Source organism: Vicugna pacos, chromosome 11 (genome assembly GCF_048564905.1).
Source record: "Vicugna pacos chromosome 11, VicPac4, whole genome shotgun sequence".
Taxonomy (NCBI): domain Eukaryota; kingdom Metazoa; phylum Chordata; class Mammalia; order Artiodactyla; family Camelidae; genus Vicugna; species Vicugna pacos.
Genome location: NC_132997.1, coordinates 39,502,380 through 39,524,911, shown reverse-complemented (window position 1 = coordinate 39,524,911; position 22,532 = coordinate 39,502,380). Strand labels below are relative to the sequence as shown.

The 22,532-nt window shown below is 52.6% G+C and overlaps 1 protein-coding gene across 1 annotated transcript; it reads left to right on the top strand.

The window, feature by feature from the left end:
* Positions 1-751: 751 nt before the first annotated feature.
* Positions 752-16,519, top strand: MMRN2 (multimerin 2). Its single transcript, XM_072971173.1, has 7 exons — positions 752-980; positions 9,435-9,563; positions 9,651-9,757; positions 9,859-9,939; positions 10,679-10,843; positions 11,010-12,797; positions 15,298-16,519. The coding sequence occupies exons 1-7, from the start codon at positions 817-819 to the stop codon at positions 15,681-15,683; spliced, it is 2,820 nt and encodes a 939-aa protein (XP_072827274.1). The 5' UTR covers positions 752-816; the 3' UTR covers positions 15,684-16,519.
* The last annotated feature ends 6,013 nt before the right edge of the window (positions 16,520-22,532 follow it).

The following is a 22,532-nucleotide window of genomic DNA, read 5'->3' as shown; positions in this document are numbered from 1 at the left end:
CCTTCATTCATTTGCTGCCCTGCATGCCCACAGGGGCGGCCCTGGCTGGACGCTGCCGGGCCTGTGGCTTCTGTCTGTGTACCTCTGGGGCAGAGAGAGGTCAGAGAGGGGAGGTGACTTTGCTACCAGTATCCCAGGTAGGGCAGGGGTCAGAGCCAAACAGGCAAGAGTAGCCAATCTCCCAGATGGGCCTGGGCTGCCCGGCTACTCACTAGCACAGTGGACGCCCCCATCCCGGGGCTCGGGCAAGGTCAGGTGGAGGAGCTGAGGCAGATACACCAAAGGGCTCCCCTGTGCCCTGGCCCCGGCTACAGACTGTGTGTCTCTAGGACAGCTCCTTTCTCCCTCAGAGTCTCCACCCACCTGCTGGCTCCCACAGCCCAGGGGTGAGAGATGCTGAGTTAGGAATGAAGTACCCCCCACTTCCGGGCCACCAGCATGGATGGGCAGCAGGTTCCCTGAGACTCATCCAACCGCTTCCTGCAGCCCCACTCAACACCCGCGCACCACTCCTGACTCCCATGGGTACATGTTGGGTGGGGCCACCTCCCCCCGGGTCTCCCACATCCCCAGTGTCCCTGACCCAAGTCCTCTCGGGGCACAGGAACTGGCCTGCGTTGTTGGCTGCCTCTGCGGGAGCCAGGCAGGGGGTGAGGGGGGCCGGACGAGACTCACCGGGTGGGCCGGCCCAGGCCACTTCCTCTCTTTGTTGTCCTCATGCTTTTTTTTCCTTCTGAGACTTAACTTGAAGACAACGTCACCAGCAGCGGCAGTTTCTGGAGTCACCCACAGAGGCTGAGTCTGCCCTAAGCCAAGATGATTCTGACTCTGCTGCTGGGCCTCGGGGGGCCCCTGGGCTGGGGGCTGCTGGGGGCCTGGGCCCAGGTCCCGGGTACCAGGTTCTCTGATCCACACAGCCCCAGGCCACCTGGGGTCTGGAGGGCAGAGGCTGAGGACACCGGCAGGAACCCCATCAGGCGGTAAGGAGGGCCTGGGCCTGGGGGAGGAAGTGGTACAGGATCTGAGTCCCAGCTCAGCCAGAGCAGGGGCTCCCTGGACCTCAATTTTTCATATGTGAAATGGGCTCACACTGTCTAATTGCTGGGCCAGCTGTGAGGCTGAATGAAGTGCTAGGTTTCAGGCTCCCCTTTAAGAGGCCACCCCCAGCCAGCCTGGACTAGGCACCCTAGGGCGCAGCCTAAGGACCACAGGAAGTTTCCTGCCTGGCCCATGGCAGGGGATGGCCTGGGGGTTAAGGGGTGAGTACTCTTTGCCATCAACCACCAGCATAGAGTGCTGAGGGCCTGTGGTTCCGGAAGTTTCCAGCTGGCCTGGGAGTGGCTCCTGTTCTTTGAAGTAAGTCAGTTCTGAAAGCTGAGCCCAGGTGAGGCTGGCCCGGCCTAAGCCATAAAAGACAGATGCTCCTGGGGGCTGGATTTGGATCTGAGTGCCCAAGGGGCTGATGTGGGTCCTCAGCCTGGCCCTAAGAGCCAAGCAGTGAGCAGCCAGGGTGCCCTGCTCTATTTCCAGAACAAAAAGGAGGTCGTGGCATCCAGTGATCTCTGCTTCAGGGCAACCTCTGGAAATGGGCAGAATGGTCTTCTGACTGGACCAGGACACCATTTTCCAGTCTTTTTATTTATCCAGGGCCAGGGATTGATCCTCTTGCTGATCAGGTGCTGGAATCGCGGGCCCTTCCTCATGGTAGCCCATAGTCGGAGCAGCAGGTGCCACTTAATGGGCCCATCTTTACTGGGCTAGGCATCTTGCCAAGTGTTATCTCAGTTAATCCTCCCAACAGCCCTGGCTGAGCCTGAGGCTCAGAGAGGTGAAGCAGCTGGCCCAAGGTCACACAGCTAAGGAGATCTGGAACCAGGATCTGAGTCTGATTCCAGAGGTCATACTCTGGTCCCTGGAACAGTCAGAGGCAGCCCAGGTCCAGGGGTGCTTATTTCCCCGTCCACCCACTTGCCCCAACCTCCACAAACAAGTAAGACTTGGTGGAGAGCTTCTGAATGGATTTGGAGGGTGAGAGGGGCCAACTTATACCCACCCAGAGCCTCCCGTCTGGCTGAGATTCCCCATCACGTTGGCCTGGGCCGAATCTGCCTGGGACAGTGCTCATCCAGCTCTGACACTTCAAGGTGAATGTGTTTGTTGGACACTTTCCCGAAAGTGGATTTGACTGGGGAGAGGTAGGAGGGTGAGAGTAGCTCGTGGGCACTGCCCGTTGGTGACGGAGGGGGTGGGCCGTGCGAGAGGAGAGGGGAGACGTTGGACCTGGAGCGCTTCCCTTCCTGCCCCATCGCCAATTTGGCTCAGAGCCAGGAGGTGCAGGTGGCTCTTGGTGGGGGACACCAGCCACCCAGCTCTGATTTCAGGACCAAGGACCCAGCCTTCCTTCCCCAGAGCCGTTAGCTCTAGGCTCTGTCTCTGGGCAACCTGGCCCCAGAGGGTGGGAAGGAGGTAGGAAGTGTTTCTTTTTCTCTGCCACCTCCTGGCTGTGGGGAGGGACTATGTTCCCTTAGTCCCAAGGAGGGTGGACCTCCGGACTGCTCACGGCCTGCTTGTGGGAGCCACTCAGCTACCATCTGGTGGTCCCAGTGTGTGCAGTGTTCGAGTATGCTCACCAAGGCACCCTGGCCCAGGCAGGAGTCTCAAGCCATGGGCCCAGGGGGGTCCAGGAGGTCCCAGGAGGCCTGCTGGTCTCCTGCCCACAACCCAGAAACTGCAGTCCCCATAGGTCAAGCCCAGGTTGTCCAGGCCTCCGGAGGGGCTGGTGAGAAAGGAAGGAAGCTCTGCGCGGCTTCCTTGGGCTGATTGCTTCCCGCGATCCTGCAAAGGAGAGAGGCGGAAACCCAGCCCCAGCCCTGCTCCTGCTACAGGGGAAGGGGTCGTGGACCAGGCCCTCCACACTCAGCCTGGTGGGCCCACTGCCCTTGGCTGCCAGAGCGAGGCCCCTGCCCTGCATTTGCCCCCTCACGCCTGTGTCTGGGGCCACAGGGCCAGAGGAGGCCCCGGACGCAGACCCAGATGAGACCCTTTGCAAGGAGAAGCTTGAGCAAACAGCTTGGTGCCGGATGTCAGGTCCCAGGATGGAGGAGGGATGTGGTTGGATGCTTCCTAGGTCCCCTGGGACCCTGAGGGGCTGGCCCAGTGAGCCAGCAACGGGGCTCTTTGGACTTTGTGGGGAAGAGGCTCTTTCTGTGCTCCCCAGCTTTGGTGGGGGTAAGGAAAGCATGAGCTTAGGATGTGGGCTCCTCAGATGCAGGACTGCTTCCCAGGCAGGTCTAAGCCGGCTGTGGGGACTGAGCCAAGACCTATGCAAAGTGCCCCATCTCCGCATTGTTGTGACAGTGCTGTGAGGTCGCCACTGTTCTCCCCGCTTTACTTGTTACGAGGTTCAGAGGGGTGGGGTCGCCAGCCAGGGCCACACAGCTTCTAAGTGACAGGTCAGAGGTAAGGCCCGTGTCGGCTGGGCTGCAAATACCCGGTGTCCTCTGTTCTGTCTCCGCCAAGACAGATGGGAATGTAGGAGATGGCTGTCCAGCAGCCCAGCTGGCCCCGGCCGCCAGCATCCGCCTCTTCACCAGGAGTGCTTGCAGGTTGTGCAGCTGGGAGCTTGTGGCCCAGAGGAGTCACGCGTATTGCTGGAGGTCACACAGGAGCATGTTGCTGGCTGCCAGTCTCTGGGCCACCGTTGTACCTCCCGCACCTGCTTCTGTTCTCCAAGGCACAGGGCTCTGGGCACTAACAGGGAACAGCCCCACTGGCCTGAGATAAATGCTCAGGGAATCCTGACTCTGGGCTGGACACCGAGGGGGCCTCGGGCTCCTCTGCCAAGGCCCCTCTGTGGCTCAGAGACCAAGGCAAAATTCTCCCCTGGAGTCGGCACATTCACAGCTGCATTCAGGGCCTCAGAAAACAAGGGTTCTGAGAACACAACCTCCTTCCCCAGGAAGACTGAAGGGGCACTCAGAGGTGGGTTTTACTGGCTGGTTAAGAGGCACTTAAGTGTCCCAGTGGGCTGCGGTAGCAGCACATTTATAATTCAGGAGGCCCCGGCTAACAGCCCTTTCCCTGCTGGAGGCTTTCGCTGCCTTCCTCGAGCCACCCCCCACCCCCAATTCCCAACAGCCCGCCAGGGCCCCAGGGAGGGGCTGGGAGTGGGAATCTTCTCCGTATTTCAAGGACTGGAGGAAGGGCCTTGCTCAAGGTCACCCTGACTCTCTCCTGCCTGGGGTGGGGCATCAGGCCGGGGCCACGTCGGAGGCCCAGGACAGACCCAAACCAGGCTGGAGGACTCCCACACTTGCTTCTAGGCTGGCACCTGCCTCTCAGTAGGCCACTGGGAGATGAGGGTGCCAAGAGGGCCCAGGCCTGAGGCCAGGAGCCGATGAGAACAATGGGGTGCTTCAGAGAGCTGGACTGGGGGCTCAGTGGACCAGCAAGAAACTGCCAAGAGCTGGAGGAAACCAAAGCATGGGTCAGGAATGTTCCCAGGGCTTCTGGGCCAACAGCCTGTACTGTGCCAAGGGGATGGGGCTGCCAAGGGAGGGAAGTGTGGGCAGGGAGAATAGCGGCTGCTGGAGCCCGAGGTTTGGGCAGGTCAGGAGAGAAAGTTCCTGGGCAGGAAGGGTGGGTAACACCACTTTTGGTTCTGGGAAGCCGAAGTGGAAAGTCCCGGTTCACTCCCTGGCACAGTGACCCCGTGAACCAGGGGCGCAGGACTTCTGGACCCTCTACTGCAGTTCAGAGGGTGTGCGAGGAGCAGAACTTTGTTCGGAGCAAGTGTTTCTCAGCCTTGCACTCTTGACATTTGGGACTGGCCAGTTCTTTGTAGTGGGGGTGGGGCTGTCCTGTGCATCTAGGGTGTTTCGCATCATCCTTGGCCTCCACCCACTAGATGCCAGTAGCATCCCCACCCCCTGAGGTGTGTCACCCACAAATGTCTCCTAAAGCCAGATACACCTGTGGGGAATCCCCTCTTCCCCCAACCTGCGCCCCATTGAGGACAACTGGTTTAGAGAAATATTCCTCCCCAGGCCTGAGCACGGGGCCCACGGCAGGGTCGGGGGCCACAGTTTCTGGTCCTTGAAACAGTCTGTACAGGCGGCCACCTCGCCCCAGCCTGACCTGTGGGCCTAGCGCCGTCACAGCCCACTGTGTCAGGGCTGTGCACATCCTTTGCTTCCGTCCCAATTTTCAACTGTCCCTTTTACCAGTTCCTGGTCCCTTGGGGATGCTCGGGGCCCCTTCCTGGTCTCTGTTCCCACTGGCTGGCTTGACAGATCTTGTGCCGGCGTCCCACTGATTTCATCATTTGGCATTAGAGTCGGTCATGAAAGGTAGACGAGAATCTTCTCCCTCATTGTATTCCAAAATATTCCTACCTATTCACCTGTGTATTGTCTTCCAGATGGAAATTATTTTATTCACTTTTAAGGTTTTTTTTCTTTTAATTAGTTATACACACCTGTAAGCAGGGCTCAGAAAACTCCAGATGGTGGGACAAATCTGGTCCCCGGACCTGTTTTGTAAATAAAGTTTTATTGGAACACAGCCACGTCCATTTATTTACATACTGTCAGTGCCTGCTTTTGTGCTACGATGGCCAAATTGAGTAAATTGAGTAGATGGGAACAGAGTCTGTTTGTCCTGGAAAGCCTAAAAACCAGGGCCCAGTACTCAGAAGGGCCCTGCACTTGGTTTAATCTCTGTTGTTGCCCAAATTTTCATTTTGCACTGGACCCCACAAATCACATCTTTGGTCTTGTATAAAATATTTACTATCTGTTTACTATCAGAGAAACTTTGATGACCCCCTAGGTTACAGTCAAACAGTTTTCCACAAGGTTTGTTGAGACAAGAAGCCCCAGCCCGCTGTGGTCCCCAGCAGCAATGACTGTCAACTGTTTTAGGTGATTCTTGGGGGCATTTACCTCCGTATCTCTAAGTAACACGCTTATATTGCCGCTTCTTGGAAAGTAGCATTATCTAGGATTCTGATCTCTTTCCTACTCCATACCCCAACCCCAGCACGCATGCGTAGGAATGCATGCGCACACACGTGGGGGCACACACATACACACACACACACACACACACGCGCACTTTCCAGTCATCAGTCTCCCCTACTGTCATTTTGAATAGTTATGTTCATATGACTTACGTATGCTCCTTAGAATGGACACGAAGAAAACTATTCATCTTTCTCCCCCCTTGCACACTTTCGGTTTTCCCTGAAATAAGCAATCATCTTCATTTTTTTTTTCTTTTGCTTAGGTTTCTGTCTCTCTGTTACTATTCAGTTCCAAGCTCTGGGTAGTTGTCCCCATCTGCTCTCCACCGTCGTTGCCATCAGGTGTTTGACCACCTGTGTCCTCTTGGAGACCCCTCTCTCACAGCCCCAAGCCAGGGTCTAGGCTGGACCGTTGCCCACTCAGCCCCTGCCTCTCATTGTCCCGCGGTCTCCGTTCACCTCGTTTCCGGGCTGGAACTTCTATTTTTTGACGCCATGCTTTCTTCATTTTTGGTGTTCTCCTTTGTTTTGGCAAAGCACTCCTGGCAGAGTGGTCCTCAATCCCGGGCTGTGCCTAGAGTGACCCAGAGGGCTTCAAAGTGCTGGTGCCCAGGCCCCAACCCCAGAGACTCTCCTTTAACCGGCCAGGGGTGGGGCTTTCAGGCACCCGTGTTTAAGATGCCACAGGACTGCTTTTGATGTGAAGATTTGATGGTAGGATTGCAAACTACAGCCCTAGTAGCTCCCCGATGAGGGTCCCGGGGAGGGAAAGGCTTTGGAATCTGGCTTGTTGAACATTTCTTTATTCTGTGCTCCTTAAATTAATAGTTCGGTTGGGTATAGGATTCTAAACTGGGAATAATTTCCCTTCTGTATTTTGAAGGCAATTCTCCACTGTGGTTTAGTGTCCAGCATTGCTGTTGAGAGGTTCAAGGCTATTCTAATTACTGGTGTTAGGGGGTGGGGTGGGGGTGGGGTGAGGGGGCGGGGCTTAGTTTTTCTCTCTGGAAAGTGCAGAATCATTTTCATTCCCTGAGTTCCAAAATTTCACAATGATACTCTTGATGTGTGTTTATTTTCATCATGTTGTGGGCCCTTTGAATTTGAAATTCCATGTCCTTCACTTCTGGAATATTCATTTGATTGTTTTTATTGATGACTCTCCCCTGCCCACAGTCCCCCTCTCTTTCTGGAACTCCTATTGTTTGGATGCTGGAGTCCCAACACTGGTCCTCTGTTTTTCTGGTCTTTTCTGTCCTATTTTCCATCTCTCTGTTTGCTTTTCTTTTAGGGAAAATTCCTTTAACTTTACCCTCTAACTTTTCTATTAAGTTTCTTGTGGATTTCTACCGCAATAGTCTTAATTTCCAGGGGCTGTGTTCTGCTCTCTCTCAGTGTTCTTCCCCCACTTCTAAAGTAGCTTCCTGTTCTTGTCTCTTGGATGCAGTAAGTTCTTTAATCAATCTGGAAATATTAATGCAAATTGGGGGGGAAGTTCTTTTCTCCCTGCACAGTCTCACTTTTCTCCAAGTTGATTTTCTTCCATTTGCTTGTTTTGACCTCCTGCTTTTGCAGGCGATTTTACTCAAGGGTCATCCTTAGCTGTCTGCCCACTTAAGAACAGACAGGGCAGGAGGCTGATTGGAAGCCGGGGGGCTGGGTGAGGCTGTGATCTGTTTTGCTCCCAGATGCTCCGCTGGGCTAGCTTGTTGGGGGAACCCCTGGCATTAGTGTCTTCAGGTCTTTCCTCTTGAGTGGGGTCATTTTCCTGACAGGCTTTTTCAGGCTGCTGCTGAAAGGATAAAGTCTGGCTGCCAGGCTTCTGGGAGCCAAGTGGGAAAGTAGGGCACGTGGTCTCAGCAATCAAAATAAATATGATCCCTCAGTCCCCTTCAGTCTTTCCCCTGCCATCCTCAACTGCACCCTTGCGTGATGGAGCCTGATGGGCTTGGGACAAAGATCAGTTCCAGAGAATTAAATCCGAGCCCCGACAGCCACTCGATCACCAAGGCCCCTCCGAATATCTCACAAATATGGTCATTTCTCTCCACATCCACCCCCAATCCAGTCCAAGCTGCCAGCATCTCCCACCAAGACCCCTGACACCACCACCTACGTCTTGACCCCTCCCATCCTTTGCACCCAGGGACCAGGGTAGCTCTTTCATGTCACTTCCCTACTTAAACCCCTCGATGACTCCCCATGCCTTGAGACAGACTCCTGTCCTCAGCCGGCACTCAAGGCCTCCTGGCTTCTTACCTCGTCGCCTCTCCTCGACAGCCCTCTCCCCAGCCCCACCCTCTGCACCTCAGTGGGGCCACAGGCCTCTGTCACAGCTCCTGGTGCCTTACCTCACTCTCCATGTAAGACGCAGCCCAGTCATCATCTCCTCCTGAAAGTCTTCCCCACATCTCACACTGGTCACACCGTCTGAGCTCACCTGCTGTCCCTGGGGACCCTGAAGAGAAGGTCCGCTCCTCCATATCGGCACTGAGCTGGAGCCCAGCACTTGCTCCCACAAGGTGCTATGTTGAGCTGAGCCGTGGTGGTCATTATCACTCTGCTCCGAGAGCTGCCTGTTGGGGGAAAGACCCTCTGACCCCTTCTCCTGAGTCCATCAAGTCTGGGGCTCTGTCAGCAGTGAGCACCTCCCAGGTGATCAGGATGCCAAGTGCGACCCCAAGCCACTCGGTAGGACCTCAGTGTGGCCCAGAATGCCTTCCCCTACAACTGTGTAAAAGTCCATTTCCATAATGGCCATAATGGGGCACAGCCAGGGAGCAGGTGCCTTCCCTGCAGCTGGGTCTCTGGTGAGGAACCGTGTGGGCTGTAATGGGACAGGCTGCCAGGGCGCCAGAAGGGGCAGAGCAGCCGTGCTCACTGGACACTTGGAAGGAGCCAGGCCCCTGGCTCTCATCTGCCCATCTGGAGGAGGGTGTTACAATCTCCATCGGACAGGTGGGAAACGAAAACTCCCTGAGTGCCCTGCTCAAGGTCACACAGCCAGAAAGTGTGGAGGATTTGAACCAGGGACTCTGCAGCCCCAGCAGCACTGTACTGCCTCCCTGGCACCAGGAGAAACAGGGCTCTGGGGGGTAACTCTGCTCTGTGGCTCTGGGGAGCTCCTCAGCCTCTCTGTGCTGACCTAGAAGTGGCAGGTACTTCTGGGAAGGGAAGGCAGTGGAGCAGAGGCTCTTGCAGGCAGAGTATGTGGAGCTTTTGCTCTGGACCAGAGGGATGAATAATGCAGAGCACTCCTTTCTCAGGCTAATGGATTCCAGGATCCCGGGGTTGGGTGGTTCAGGGAGGCAGGGAGTGGGGCCGCTCTGCACTGGCCCATTGACCTCTAGGGGGACTTAAGGGGGGCCCAGGTGTGGCTCAGCCACTCTCTCCTCTGCTTGTTTCTTTCCAGCAACTGGTGTCCCTACCAGAAGTCCAGGCTGGTCACCTTCATAGCTGCTTGCAAAACAGAGAAATTCATTGTCCACTCGCAGCAGCCTTGTCCACAGGAGGCTCCAGACTGCCAGAAAGTCAAAGTCATGTGAGTGGGGGTATAGCAGGGTGGCCCATTCGTCCCCACCCTGTGCTGGCTCACCCTGGAGTCGCTGAGCCCACCCTCTTCTCCCAGGTACCGTGTGGCCCACAAGCCAGTCTACCAGGTCAAGCATAAGGTACTGGCCTCAGTGGCCTGGAGGTGCTGCCCGGGCTTCACGGGACCCGACTGTCAGCACCACGGTAGGATTCCCTCTGGTCCTCCTCCCCCCTCCCCTCTGACCCCAGAGGTCATGCAGCTCCTCTGACCTCTGGGGTCAACATCTAATGCTTCTTCTCTGCAGATCCCACGGCAATCCCCGAGCCCGAAGATGTGGCTGAGAGCCTCCAGGAGCTTTGGGATGGGCCAGTCAGCTTTGAAGCTGGTATGCCGCTTTCCTGGAAGGCGCAGGAGGGACAGGCAGGCAGAAGAAACCCTCGTGCCCAGGCCCTTTCTCCTCTGATAGGGCAGTGCTATTCCAGGAAAACTTTGTTTCCAGATTCAGTGGGGGTCCCTCTGTGGCCCTGTCTCACCCCAGCCCCACACCCAGATGGCCAAGTTCACAGGGTCCTCGGCTACCTGCCTGCTGGCTCAGCACACGCCCCTCTTCTCCTTGACCCCATTTTCTGGAAAGGACAGCTTCATTGGACACCCTCCTTGCGTCTTGAACTGCATAAGTTCCCACCCACCCCTCACCCCTAACCAGGGCCAGGAGGCCATGCTGTCCTTGCTCTCAAGTCAGCACAGCAGAACCAAGAGACACCATCTGGGAGGCCTTTCAAGGGCGGGCCACGGTTGGGATAAGCAAATGAGTTTCATTGTGAGGTTTAACTCCTATCTATTGACAAGGATTGCCTAGAAAGACGTCAGGAGGCCATGTCTCTGTGGCTGAGGAGGAAAGTGTGCCACAATGGATTAGTCATGTCTGTCATGGGTGTAGGGGGCGGGGTTAGGCCTCACTTGCCAACATTTGCCCTTCTGGAAGTAAAGGCTTCTAAGCTCCTGCTTAGAGGCCACCAGGACACATCTCCCTGCTTTCAACCCCCAAATCTCCCGTCTGGACCTCATGTTGTGCCCAGGCCTGGGAAGTGAGACCTCGACACTAATCTCTCCCGTGTATTCAGGCCACCCTGCTGCAGAGGTCAGCAACATGGTGGAGGAGCAGGAACACCGGCTGGGAGATCTCCAGAATGACATTCACCAGGTGGCGGATAGCCTCCCAGGCTTGTGGAAGGCTCTGGCAAGTAACCTCACAGCGGCAACGACTGAGGCAAATCAGACAGAGCTGGGTGAGTGGCAGGTTCCTGGGGCCGAGGAAGAGCCTGGTTCCGTCCAAAGGGATGAGTAGGAGGGGAGGCAGAAAGGCCCAAATCTCAGCAGCCTCCCACCACATTTGCCACCAGGGTTGGGATGTCTGCTCCCCAGGGCTTGCATAAACGCGTGCGTCTGTTGCAGAGTTCCCTGGCAGATCCTTGGAGCAAGTGCTGCTGCCTCATGTGAACACCTTCCTACAAGTACATTTCAGCCCCATGTGGAGAAGCTTCAACCAAAGCCTGCACAGCCTCTCGCTGGCCATAAGAAACTTATCTCTTGATGTGGAGGCCAACCGACAGGCCATCAGGAGGGTCCAGGAGAGTGCTGTGGCCAGAGCTGACTTCCAGGATCTTGGTGCTAAATTTGAGACCAAGGTGCAGGAGAATGCCCAGAGAGTGGGCCAGCTGCGGCAGGATGTGGAGGACCGTCTGCAAGCCCAGCATCTTTCCCTGCACCACTCCCTCTCGGAGGTCCAGGCTGATGTGGATGCCAGGTTGAAGAAGCTCCTTAAGGCTCAGGAGTCCCTGGGGGCCAATGGCAGCCTGGTCCTGGCAGCAGCAGGGGCAGCAGCAAGGCCAGAGCCAGAGAGCCTGCAGGCCAGGCTGGGCCAGCTGCAGAGGAACCTCTCCGCGCTGCACGTGGTCACTGCCCGCAGAGAAGAGGAGCTACAGAGCACCCTGGCCGACATGAAGGCCACCCTGGCCCAGCACGTGGAGGAGATTAGGGAGCTGTATTCGGAATCTGATGAGACCTTCGATGAGATCACCAAGGTGCAGCGACAGGTGGAGGAACTGCAGGTGAACCACACGGCGCTGCGCGAGCTGCGGGTGATCCTAATTGAGAAGTCGCTGATCATGGAGGAGAACAAGGAGGAGATGGAGCGGCAGCTCCTGGAGCTCAACCTCACCCTCCAGCACCTGCAGGGCGGCCACGCGGACCTCATCAAATACGTCAAGGACTGCAACTGCCAGAAGCTCTACTTTGACCTGGACATCATCCGAGAGGGCCAGCGGGACACCACGCGTGCCCTGGAGGAGACCCAGCTGAGCCTAGACGAGCGGCGCCAGCGGGACGGCTCCTCCCTGCAGGCCCTGAGCGGCAGGGTGGCCGCTCTGGACCAGGCGGTGGAAGCACAGCGGGCGGAGGGCGAACGCGCACGGGCCGACGCGGCGCGGCTCCGGAGCCAGTTGCGCGCGCTGGGCGGCGAGGTGAGCGCGCTGCGGGCCGCCGAGGGTGAGATCCGCAGTGAGGTCGGCAAGCTGCACAGCTCCTTCTCGGCCCTGCTGGAGGACGCGCTGCGGCACGAGGCCGTGCTGGCCTCCCTCTTCGGGGAGGAGGTGATGGAGGAGATGACTGAGGAGGCGCCCGGTCCTCTGCCCCTGCGCTACGAGCAGATCCGCGCCGGCCTGCTGGACGCCGCCAGCGGGCTGCAGGAGCAGGCGCTCGCCTGGGACGCGCTGGCCGCCCGGGTGGCCGCCCTGGAGCAGGCTTCGGGGGCCGGCGGGCAGGGCGAGCGGCTGGAGCCCAGTCGGGACGCGTGGCCAGGGGAGGTCGGCGGGACGGACCTGGAGGGGCTGGCACAGGAGCTCCAGCGCCTGAGCTCCGACGTCGAGCGCGTGGGCCAATGCTGCGAGGCCTCCGGGGCCTCCTCCCTCAACAGCTCCCTCGAGGGCCTCCGCGGGGCGCTCTCCACCGCTGAGCGCGGCTTGGAGCAGCACGAGCGCCTCTTCCACAGCCTCTTTGGAAACTTCCAAGGACTCGTGGCCGCCAACGTCAGCCTGGACCTGGAGAAGCTGCAGGCTATGCTGAGCAGGAAAGGGAAGAAGCAACAGAAAGATCTGGAAGCTCGCAGGAGGAGGGACAGAAAGCAAGTGGAACCTTTGGAGGATGCGCATGTTAATGTCATAGGGCCTGCGCTGTGGGAGGCAGGTGAGTTTCTGGGCCGCAGAAGGCCAGGAGGAATCTTGGAGGACAGGGCTGTCTGCTAGCACCTCTTCTGCCTCAGAGGGGGCGTGGGTGAAAGAGAACAGGATGACCATCAATCACCACTACTCAGGGCTGGCTCTGCCCTTGACCTACCTTCCATTCAGGCGTAGAGGCCTTTTAAGCTACCCGGAGTACTTCTTAGGAGGTAGAAGTCCCAACCATCAGTGAGCAGGCAGAGCCCCACCGAGCAAACGTCTGTAGCTCATATGTACACCACTGCCTGCCTGCGGCCCTGTGAAGCAGGAGTAGGGGCTGCCTCTCTTTCCTCCATAGCACACCCCAAATCCCTCCATTTCAGCTCTTCCCCACCACCCCCCAAAATTCACCCCACTATGTGTCTTCAGCTTTCCCCTATAAGTAAGTGAGTGTGTGAACAGGTGCTGGGACACCCCTATCCCATCTGCCGTGGACAGCATCCCACAAGAGGTGAATACAGGGGAAGTCCTGGGCCCAGAAAGGAGCTCATTCTGCTAACACAGAGGACCCACCCTGAGCCAGGTCCCCCACGGTGCCTTTCCTGGGCTTTGCCATGTTGAATCATCGCAACCGCTCAGTGACATGTTATCACTGTCATTTTACCTGAAACTAAATTGGTCAGGAAAGCATCCTGCTCACACAGCTAGGAAGCAATTTAGAGGAACCCTTATCCCAGTCTGGTTGTCTCTAGGGTGCTGGCTCTTCCCTGTGAAAGGCTCTCGACTAGGCCCTGCAGAGCCCTGGTCCTGGGAGGCTGGCTCTGAGACTGTCTTCCTGGGAGCAGTGAAGGCCAGGAGTCATCCAGGAGGACGTACTAGCCTCAGTTCCTTCCTCTGTGAAATGGGGGGACCACAGCCTGCCTCAAAGGATAGTTAGGAAGACTAACAGATACATTTACCAAAAACTTAGCACAGGTTTAACACTTATTAGAAACCAATGTTTTCCCGTTTCCCTGGCATTTTCAGGGCTGAGGCTGTATCCTCCTACACTCTTACATCTTTTTCCCTGTTGTGAGGGTGCAAGGCTTCAAGAGCCTAATAGTTTAGGTATCTGAGTTTACCACTGCAGTATTTTGTTATTTAAAAACATTTTTGTCTTAGAATTAAAAATAAAAATTTGCCCTTATAAGGCTATAGGGTTTGATTCTGTGCCCTGCAGGGAAGCCCACTCTCAGTCCGCCTGCTAGCAAATCAGTGGAGTTCACTCAACCCTTCCATCTTCTGAGGAGCACGCTTGGCGGCTGGCTGCCGGCGGCCTCCCTCTAAAGCCAGACTCCAAGCCGCGGGCAGGCTGGCGTGAGCGAGTGTCGCCGGCAGAGGGCGCGCTAGACTGGCCTTCCTTCGGCGGGGCGAGCGCGCCACCTCCTGGGTGCTGGGGGGAACTGCAGAGCCAGCAGCGGGCCTCTGACCTAACAGTCTTAGACGGCAAAGCTGTTCTGAACTCTAATTCTCAGGACATCTTCCAGAGCTAGAGAACAGCAAAATTTTTGTCATTTACAGGGATGATGCTGAACCCGGAGCCAAGGAGCGGGGGCTGTAGTTCTGGGATTTGAGTTACTAACTGCTGTGCAAATTGCTTCTCCTTTAGGTCTTGGTTTTATCCCTTGAGAAACAGGGAGCATGGTCTCAACAGGGCGCGGATGGGGGGAGAGAGAGAGCACGCAAGAGAGACCCAGCAACTTTCCTTTTCTGGGCCTGTTTCCCTCTCTGTAACCCCAGAGTTCTGTGCAATACTTTGAAAACATTAACATGACCAGCTTGAAAAGACTTTTCTTCCCTGGTCCCACCTGCTTTGCTCTTTCTCCAGGTTTCTGTGCTAAACATGGCGCGGGAACCACCCTTCGTTCCTTAATTACCTCAGCAGGCTCAGCATGATTACTCTGAGGATAGGTAATCCTTTCTTTCCCCTGGGTATCTCAAGATCCCTGGCAAGTGGCAGGAGTCTGGGAGTCAGAGACCTGGGTTTGAGACCCGTCCCAGCCTGCCAGCAACAAGCCACGTAGCCTTGGACACTAGTTAAGCACTCAAGACTCAAGTTTCCTCAATCACAGTACTTACCTCTCAAGGAGGTTGGAAGGAAGAAGGATCAAACAAGAAAGTGCTTTGTTAAAATGTACACCGGTAAAGACAAGATATGTGTTTCCCTTTTTCTTTTTTTTTTCCTTCAATTTTTTTAAATTTATTTTTTAGGGATGAGGAAGGTAGGTTTATTTTTACTTATTTATATATTTATTTTTAATGGAAGGGATCAACCCTCATGTCCCTGTCTCTTAACTATCGAAATACTGAGAGCTGGCCAGTCAGTTCCCACTCGCTGAAACACATTGCTGTTCGGAATCTCTAGGTTATCTAGAAATAGTGAGCTATTTGTAATGTTACGAAGGTGAGGAAGGCAGGTTCTCAGGGTATAATTTCGCATCCAAGGCAGGGAAGGGCTGAGTCACTGACACTTCCCTCTTGCCTTCCAGGCTCCCCGGTGGCCTTCTACGCCAGCTTTTCCGAAGGGACGGCCACCCTGCAGGCGGTGAAGTTCAACACTACTTACATCAACATTGGCAGCAGCTACTTCCCTGAACATGGCTACTTCCGAGCCCCCGAGCGTGGGGTCTATCTGTTTGCAGTGAGCGTTGAGTTCGGCCCAGGGCCAGGCACCGGGCAGCTGGTGTTTGGAGGTCACCATCGGACCCCTGTCCACACCACTGAGGAGCAGAGGGGTGGCAGCATGGCCACTACCTTTGCCATGGCCGAGCTGCAGAGGGGTGAGAGGGTGTGGTTTGAGCTAACGCAGGGATCAGTAATGAAGAGAAGCCCCCCAGGCACTGCGTTCGGGGGCTTCCTGATGTTCAAGACCTGAGCACCGGGCGCAGACCAGACGTCGTGGACTCGCCCAGCTCTCCTTGGCCAGGGGCTCAGGCCAGGGTTGGTCTGGAGCCCATCCAGTTGGCAGCCTTCTGCAAAGACAGTGTGGTATGTGTGGCCTCCCTCTCGACACACTGGGTTTGGCTGTTTCTTAGCAATGGGAAGGACTGGAATGCTTCTCTTTGGTCAGGACCTGGTCCAGGGAAGTGTGAACTTGGCTCTGCGGGCCTTCTGGGGTTGCGTGGCTTGGACCCAAGCTCCTGGCCCAAACCCTGTGTTCTGTAGCTTCTTTGGTGTCTTGCTCCTCCTGTGGTTGGAAATTTCCATTCAACACTTTCTCCCATTGCCTCTTCTCCCTCATCTTAAGCTAGAAAGTCATTCTTTCCCGGAAAGAGTATTTTTCAATGGAGGTGACGTTTTGGACAATATTGGAAACCATTCCCCTCCCATGGCAGGGCGGTAGGAGAAGCCCAACCCGTTTGGTGTCTGTTGGTCAAAAAGGGAGACAAAGACCTGGTTGCGTTAACCAAGGGAAACAAAATTAGCATCTTTTCCTTAGTTTCAGTCCTTCCTTGAATTTATCGTAACTTTAAATTCACTTCTTTTTCTTCTCGCCTCACAGAGGGTGAAGGCCGAGACATGCCGAGCATGAACTAAACTGTGTATATACCCTTCGCCTTTTTTGCTTCTTGCAGTAGCTTATGACACCCTAGTTCTTCTCGGCGTTTCTAACCAGGAACAGAGCAGAGGGAGGGAAGACTGTAAAAATCCCCCTCGACAGTGATCAACTTTGAAATAAAGCGATGCCCTTCAGACCTTTGCCTGGTTCACTTGTGGCGAGCAAAAGGATTTGGTAAAGTAGGTAGAAAGACGGGACAAAATGAATGATTTGGGCGTGTGACTTTGATTATTCCAGGCCATATTTGCGAAGTCCATATTTGACTTCGCAATTTCAGTTAATTCCACAGAAAGTGCTCAGAGGCCTTCACAGTAGCCAGTGGCATTAATAACATTGGAACAGACAGTACAGCTCAGGGCTACAGTTTTTCCACAATATCAATAAATGATTTTCAAAAATAAAAATAAATCACAGATCCTAGAGCAAACTGGCTTGGGAAAGCAGTCATCTAGATGACTGGAAATGTTTTAATTTTGGGAGTAGGTAGTCAATATTTGTTGAATATAGTCTTCTCCCTAAGCAAATCTGATTGGACTGAGTATTGAAAAAGGACGGAGTTGGTTGTCAGGGTTAACAAAGTTCCCAGCCCTTCTCATTGTTTTAAAGGGCTCATTAATTCCAATAATTGCCCCTTGGAATTTACCACTAAACATGGTGTGTTCAATGCGCTAACATATCAGTGTTAAAAGGAACAGTGTGCCAGGCCACTCTGCCACTGACAGTTTGACCGCAGGGTAAATCACAGCCTCTCTTGAACTTCTCCGTCTATAGTACCAGGTGGTTAGTCTGACAGCTCCAAGTAGTCTTACTTTTATTACCTTGACCTCAGGTTCGACTCCTGCCCTTCCCTGTAGCCAGGGCCTCCCACCTAGCACAGCCCAGTGACCAAGACCAGTCCTGACCCAAGGCGTGATGTACATGGGCCACCCCTGACCAAAGGCTAGACAGCCAGTACCAGGTCACCCTGGCTGCTCGAACGACCATGCTGTGTCTTCTCTCTCCTCAATCCTGCTCTTACTGGTCAGGCTGTGCTGATGACTAAGTGGAAATATTAGAGTAATACAGGCTTATTAATTAAGATTTTCATTTGGAATTTATTGCACATAAGCAGAGTGAATTGGCTTCCTCTATAAGGGGCATGTCTGCCAGCCCTCATGCGGCCGGTGCTCTTCAATAGGAAGGTTATTAATGAAAGTGCTAACTGGTAAGCTCTGGCAGCAGCATGGATGAGTCATTCCGGAAGTTTCTGGGGTTAGAACTGGAAAAACAATGGTTCTTTTAAATTGGGTGCTTTCCATGCAAATTTCACAAAATCTTAATTATCAAGTTTAAGTGCAAATTTTCAGTTTAAACACTTCTATAATACGGACCCCAGATTAGCAAGAATTCTAAAGTTCATTTGATAGATTTCTTATCTCCACTAATATCTCTGGGTGGAGACTGTTTGAGTGTCCCCCAGTTAGACCCCACCCCCACCCCCAGTTACCCAGGCCAATGTGTAAACATTTGTGGCACCCAGAACAAGACAATGGCCTGAGCACAGTGTGTTATCTCCAAACCTGATGGAAAAAAAAATACACAAAAGTAAAGCAATAAAAAAACATCATTAAAAAACAAGGAAGAGTACCATAGCAGATCAGGAAATTTCAGTAATTCCTGAAAAATAGGAAGTAGAGAGGAGCAAGTACAAAATGAATTAGCAGGAGGAAATCATAATCCCAAACATTTGAGAGATGGGAGTGATTTCAGGGGAGCCCCAAAACCAGCCCGTAACACACTTGAGGGAGCCGTGGAGGAGGGGCAGTCAAGGCAGCGGGCGGGCAGTCCCAGCTGTCCCTTGCCTGTGCCCAGCAGCGGGCAGCAGTGGCCTCTGTCTCGAGCTAGAACAGTGCTGGTCAGACCTGAGCTCCCACTCACAGGGCAGCTACTGACTCTTGGAGGCAAGACCCTCCCACGCCCAGAAGACACGTATAACCTGATCACAATCAAGACCCCCCAGCAGTGGATCCAGAGATGTGTCTCCACAAACCACAACACGATGTCAGAAACAACTGAGACCTTTACTTCTATTTCAGAAACACTGTCAAGAGGATAGATGGTCTATTAAAAAAATGTTTCTCAACACTCTCCTCTCCTCTCACACTCTGAAGCTCCTCTGGTCTCCCCTGATGTTTACCTTGAAAACATCAAAGACTCTTCCCCCAGCTCTAGCCTGAGCGCCATTCCTCCATCCTCCTGCATCTAGAAAACTCCCCGGAACCAGGCCCGACAGTGACAAAACTCTTGGGCGGGGAAGGTAAACGAACAGTGGGGAAAGCCTGAACCATCTTGAGTAGGCGAGAAGAGAGGAAAGGATTACTTCTTACTTTTGCTCTAACAGCTAGGCCCATCCTCCCTGATCAAGCCAAGAAGATGAGGAACACAGACCTGAGGTGAGCAGGGGTTCACACAGGTAAGCAGTTGCCGAACATTTGCAGAAACAGGTTCTGAAACTCAACAAACTGAAAGTTTTGGGATATATGATCTCTGGAAACAGTACAGGAAACTGGGAATTTACGTTGATGATCTGCCACCCAGATCCTGGTTTCTAAATACCGCCCTTCCCTAAAAGGAACCAAAGCACCTTGGGGAGATGGCTGACTCAGTGGCTGGGGCAAGGAAAGTTCCAGACGAGCTTTGAACCTCTTAATGTGCCCCAAAGCAAGACACACTCAAAAATGACACACGTGTGTCAAAACGACTCAGGCGCCAGCTTGATGAACACCCAGTAGCCAAGTCTGGGTCAGTTTCAGCACCACAACAAATAATGACCTAGTAAATGATAGCTGACTGAATAAAATAAGAATCCACAAGTCCATAGTGATAATAAAAAATAAACAAGAAGGGGAGCATTCTTCCTTACAGCAGAATGCCAATTAATAATGGAGATGTAATACTGGAATTAGAAAATCGTCACTTTGTAACCACTGATAACCTCACGGTAGAGAAACTAGGTGAGGATCACCTTCAACAAGTGATTGACAGTCACATCATCAGAGAGAGGACACGCTGGCGCCACGGCCCCTGATGGGATGCCCCGAGAAGGACCCAGACATCAGGTCCACAAAATCTGTGGCCTTTACTCTAGAAAATGTCAGTATTGCAAAAGACAAAAGCTGGAGGACTGTTCCAGATTAAAGGAGAGTAAGTAGACTTGACAACAGTGCAAGGTCCCAGGCAGACTCTGGACCAAGAAAATGTGCTCAAGGACTTTACTGGAACAACTAGCAAAACTTGAATAAGGTCTGCATTTTGGTATTGTTAATTGTTATGGTGTAAAGGTTAACTTTCCTGATTTTGATAATTGTGCATAATTGGTTATGTAACAGAATATCCCTGAAGTATTCAGGGATAAAGAGGCGTGAGCTCTGTAGCTTAGAACTCTTTAAGTAGTTCAGAAAAAAGGATGTGTAGTTTTGTGTGTACACACACAGAACAACAGAGCAATTGTGACAAAATGTAAGAGTTTATGAATCTGGGTGAAAGGTACATGGCATTCTTTATATTATTTTGCAATTGGGGGGAAGTTTTTAATGTTTTCAAAATACAAATAACATTAAAATTAAATTTGTTTGTTGAAATAAAATTACTCAGGAGATGGGCTGAAAAGCAGAAGTCAGGGTGGAACAAACATAAGAGAGACTGCTTAGAAATGTGCAGGAAACATCCAGGGGACCTAGTATTTGTCTAAGAGCAGTCCTAGAAAGAGAGTGAAAAAAGGGAAGGGAGTAAAGAAGTAACGGAAGAAAAGCTCCCAGATCTAAGGAAGGATGAAAAGGACCCAATTAGGACTAAGTAACAACAGATGAATGTATCTAGACATGGTAAGTTTAAACTTCAAAACATCAGAAACAAATACTATGCTTCTTTAAAAAAAATTTTTTTGCGGGGGTGATTAGGTTAATTTATTTATTACTTTTGGTGGAGGTACCGGGGATTGAACCTGGGACCTCATGCATGCTAGGCAAGCACTCTATCTCTGAGCTATACCGTCCCCCCAAATTCTGCACTTCTTGAATGAAAAAATAAGTTAAACCAGAAAGGAGTGACTTAGACATGTATCGGACTTTTTACTGGCCATGGGGCGCTGAAAGAGCAGGCAGCGGTACCTTCAGAGTTGGATTCGATCGCCACCCAAACTATTAGCCAAGTATGAAGGCAGAATCAAATGGTTAACAATTGCTTTTAGTGTTCCATTGAAAGGCCTCCCCTCACAGTGTTGGTCTTTTTTTGCTACAGCCTTTCAATTCTTTGTTTCTTCAACACTTACTTGGACTTCGGTGACACAGGAGAGTAACAGAGAACAGAGTAACAGATGTTTCATCAATCTGATTTTAAAGTTGTTTTCAAAAATGGCTTCCCCTTAAAAAAAACAAACAAAACCCAAGCTCTTTTTAATTCCTCTAGCTTAGAAATACTTTCAATGCAAAAATTTCACATTGACTTTTAAACAGCGGTAACATTTTAGATTCCCTGTATAGAATGTGGGATCTGGGTAGTGAGGTGGGTATAGGGGCCTCCGGAATCACCCTGAATTTCATTCTGAGCACACGTGGAGCACTGAGAGGGAAAGTAACCGGACAAAGACCAAGAAGATGAAGTTCAGAGGAGAAAAAGGCAGGCCACGCCTATTGCATCTAAAAGAGAGTAACAACTCCTACCTCAAAAGATAATTATGCATTAACCTTTCAGCCCTGCTCTCTGCTTCTGTCTGAAATATTCCTTCACGCACCTCTGCACTTCAACTTCGTTTCCTCCTCCCAATTCTCAGTTTCAGGGTGACCTGCCCATTTGCTCTTACCCTGAGCTCAAGAGTTTAACTCCCGGCGATTGTAACAGTGCCAGTGCCATTAGGTAGCCTCTGCCTGTGCTCCCGGCTAGCCGTCCGCAATGGACCACGTCCACTTAGTCAAGGCTGCACTGCTCCAAGGCTGCAACAAGGCTTTCTTGTAGGAATATGCATCTGACTTAAGCATGCATGCAGTGCCAGAAACAGTCCACACACTAGCAACAGGCACAGCAGTGTTTCTCCAAGTAAGTGAAGACTTAATGACTGAATTAGCATCTGCTTGAAATTACCAACAAGGATCAGACTATTCCGGAAGAACATTTAACGTCTACTCTAGAAACCTTGGAGTCACTCTTTCAACTAATCAGTGAGAGCAACATTATGCAGGGAGGAAAAATGGATATATTTATCCAGTTTGGGGGCCAGTCTTCTATAGATGGAAAAAGAGCCAGGGAGCACCTGACAGGCCCAGGAAATTCGATTTTCTTCTTTATCAAGCTGCGTCAGAGTGCGTGCTATTGTCTCAAGAAACCGCTGTATACTGACACTAAATGAGGATCCCGGTAAGGAATTTGTAATAGGCTATCTTCAAACATGCATTTTTTTTCCCCCTGCCGGGGGGTGGGGGCAGTTAGGGGAGACATCACTAGTCCCAAATCTTTCATGAGGATTTAACACATTTAACTAAGAAAAGGCATCACGAGGCACACTTGAGTGACTTTACACTCAGCTGAAAGCAGCTCTGAGAGGTGGTGAGCAAGTGCAGGAGGGAAGATGGTACAGCTGCAGGAGGAGGGCTTCCTTAACTTCCCTGAAGTTTAAGCTTAAAAAAAAAAAGCATTTGCTGCAGCAAGAACACCTTAAGGCCGGATAAATGGATTCCATCACTTTAACTAAAAGAAGCTAGTTACACACAAGAACCTGGCACCCTGTTAGCAGAAAAGAGGAGGAACCTGGGAGAAGTTACCTGGCCAGGCAGTGGCAGTGAGTGAGATGAGCATGTCTTACACCGCTGCTAGGCGTGGAAGTGAGCAGCCCTTCTGGGCAGCAGCATGGCCATTATTTATCAAGAACCTCAGGTTTCTTTTTTTCACCTTAAAGAATCTTTTAAAAGTTCATATTCATTGGTTCCATTTTTAGGAATACAATTTAAGAAACTAAATATATGAAAATTTATGTACAAGGATGTTCAATACATTGGTTGTATTTTCCAAAACAATGGGAATAACCCAAATATTCAACAGGAAATTACAAAAATAAATTGTTCCATCAACTTAGTGGAATGCTATGTAGTCAATTTTTTTAAAAGTTATGTTGTCAGTGGATATATACCGACA

What these genes read in the sequence shown, in the direction of transcription:
- MMRN2 (XM_072971173.1), top strand. Translation starts at nt 817, where the DNA reads ATGATTCTGACTCTGCTGCTGGGCCTCGGGGGGCCCCTGGGCTGGGGG. An exon ending in GGCAGGAACCCCATCAGGCG is followed by an intron (nt 981 to 9,434) that starts GTAAGGAGGGCC and finishes GTTTCTTTCCAG; the next exon opens with CAACTGGTGTCCCTACCAGA. An exon ending in GCCTGCGCTGTGGGAGGCAG is followed by an intron (nt 12,798 to 15,297) that starts GTGAGTTTCTGG and finishes CTTGCCTTCCAG; the next exon opens with GCTCCCCGGTGGCCTTCTAC.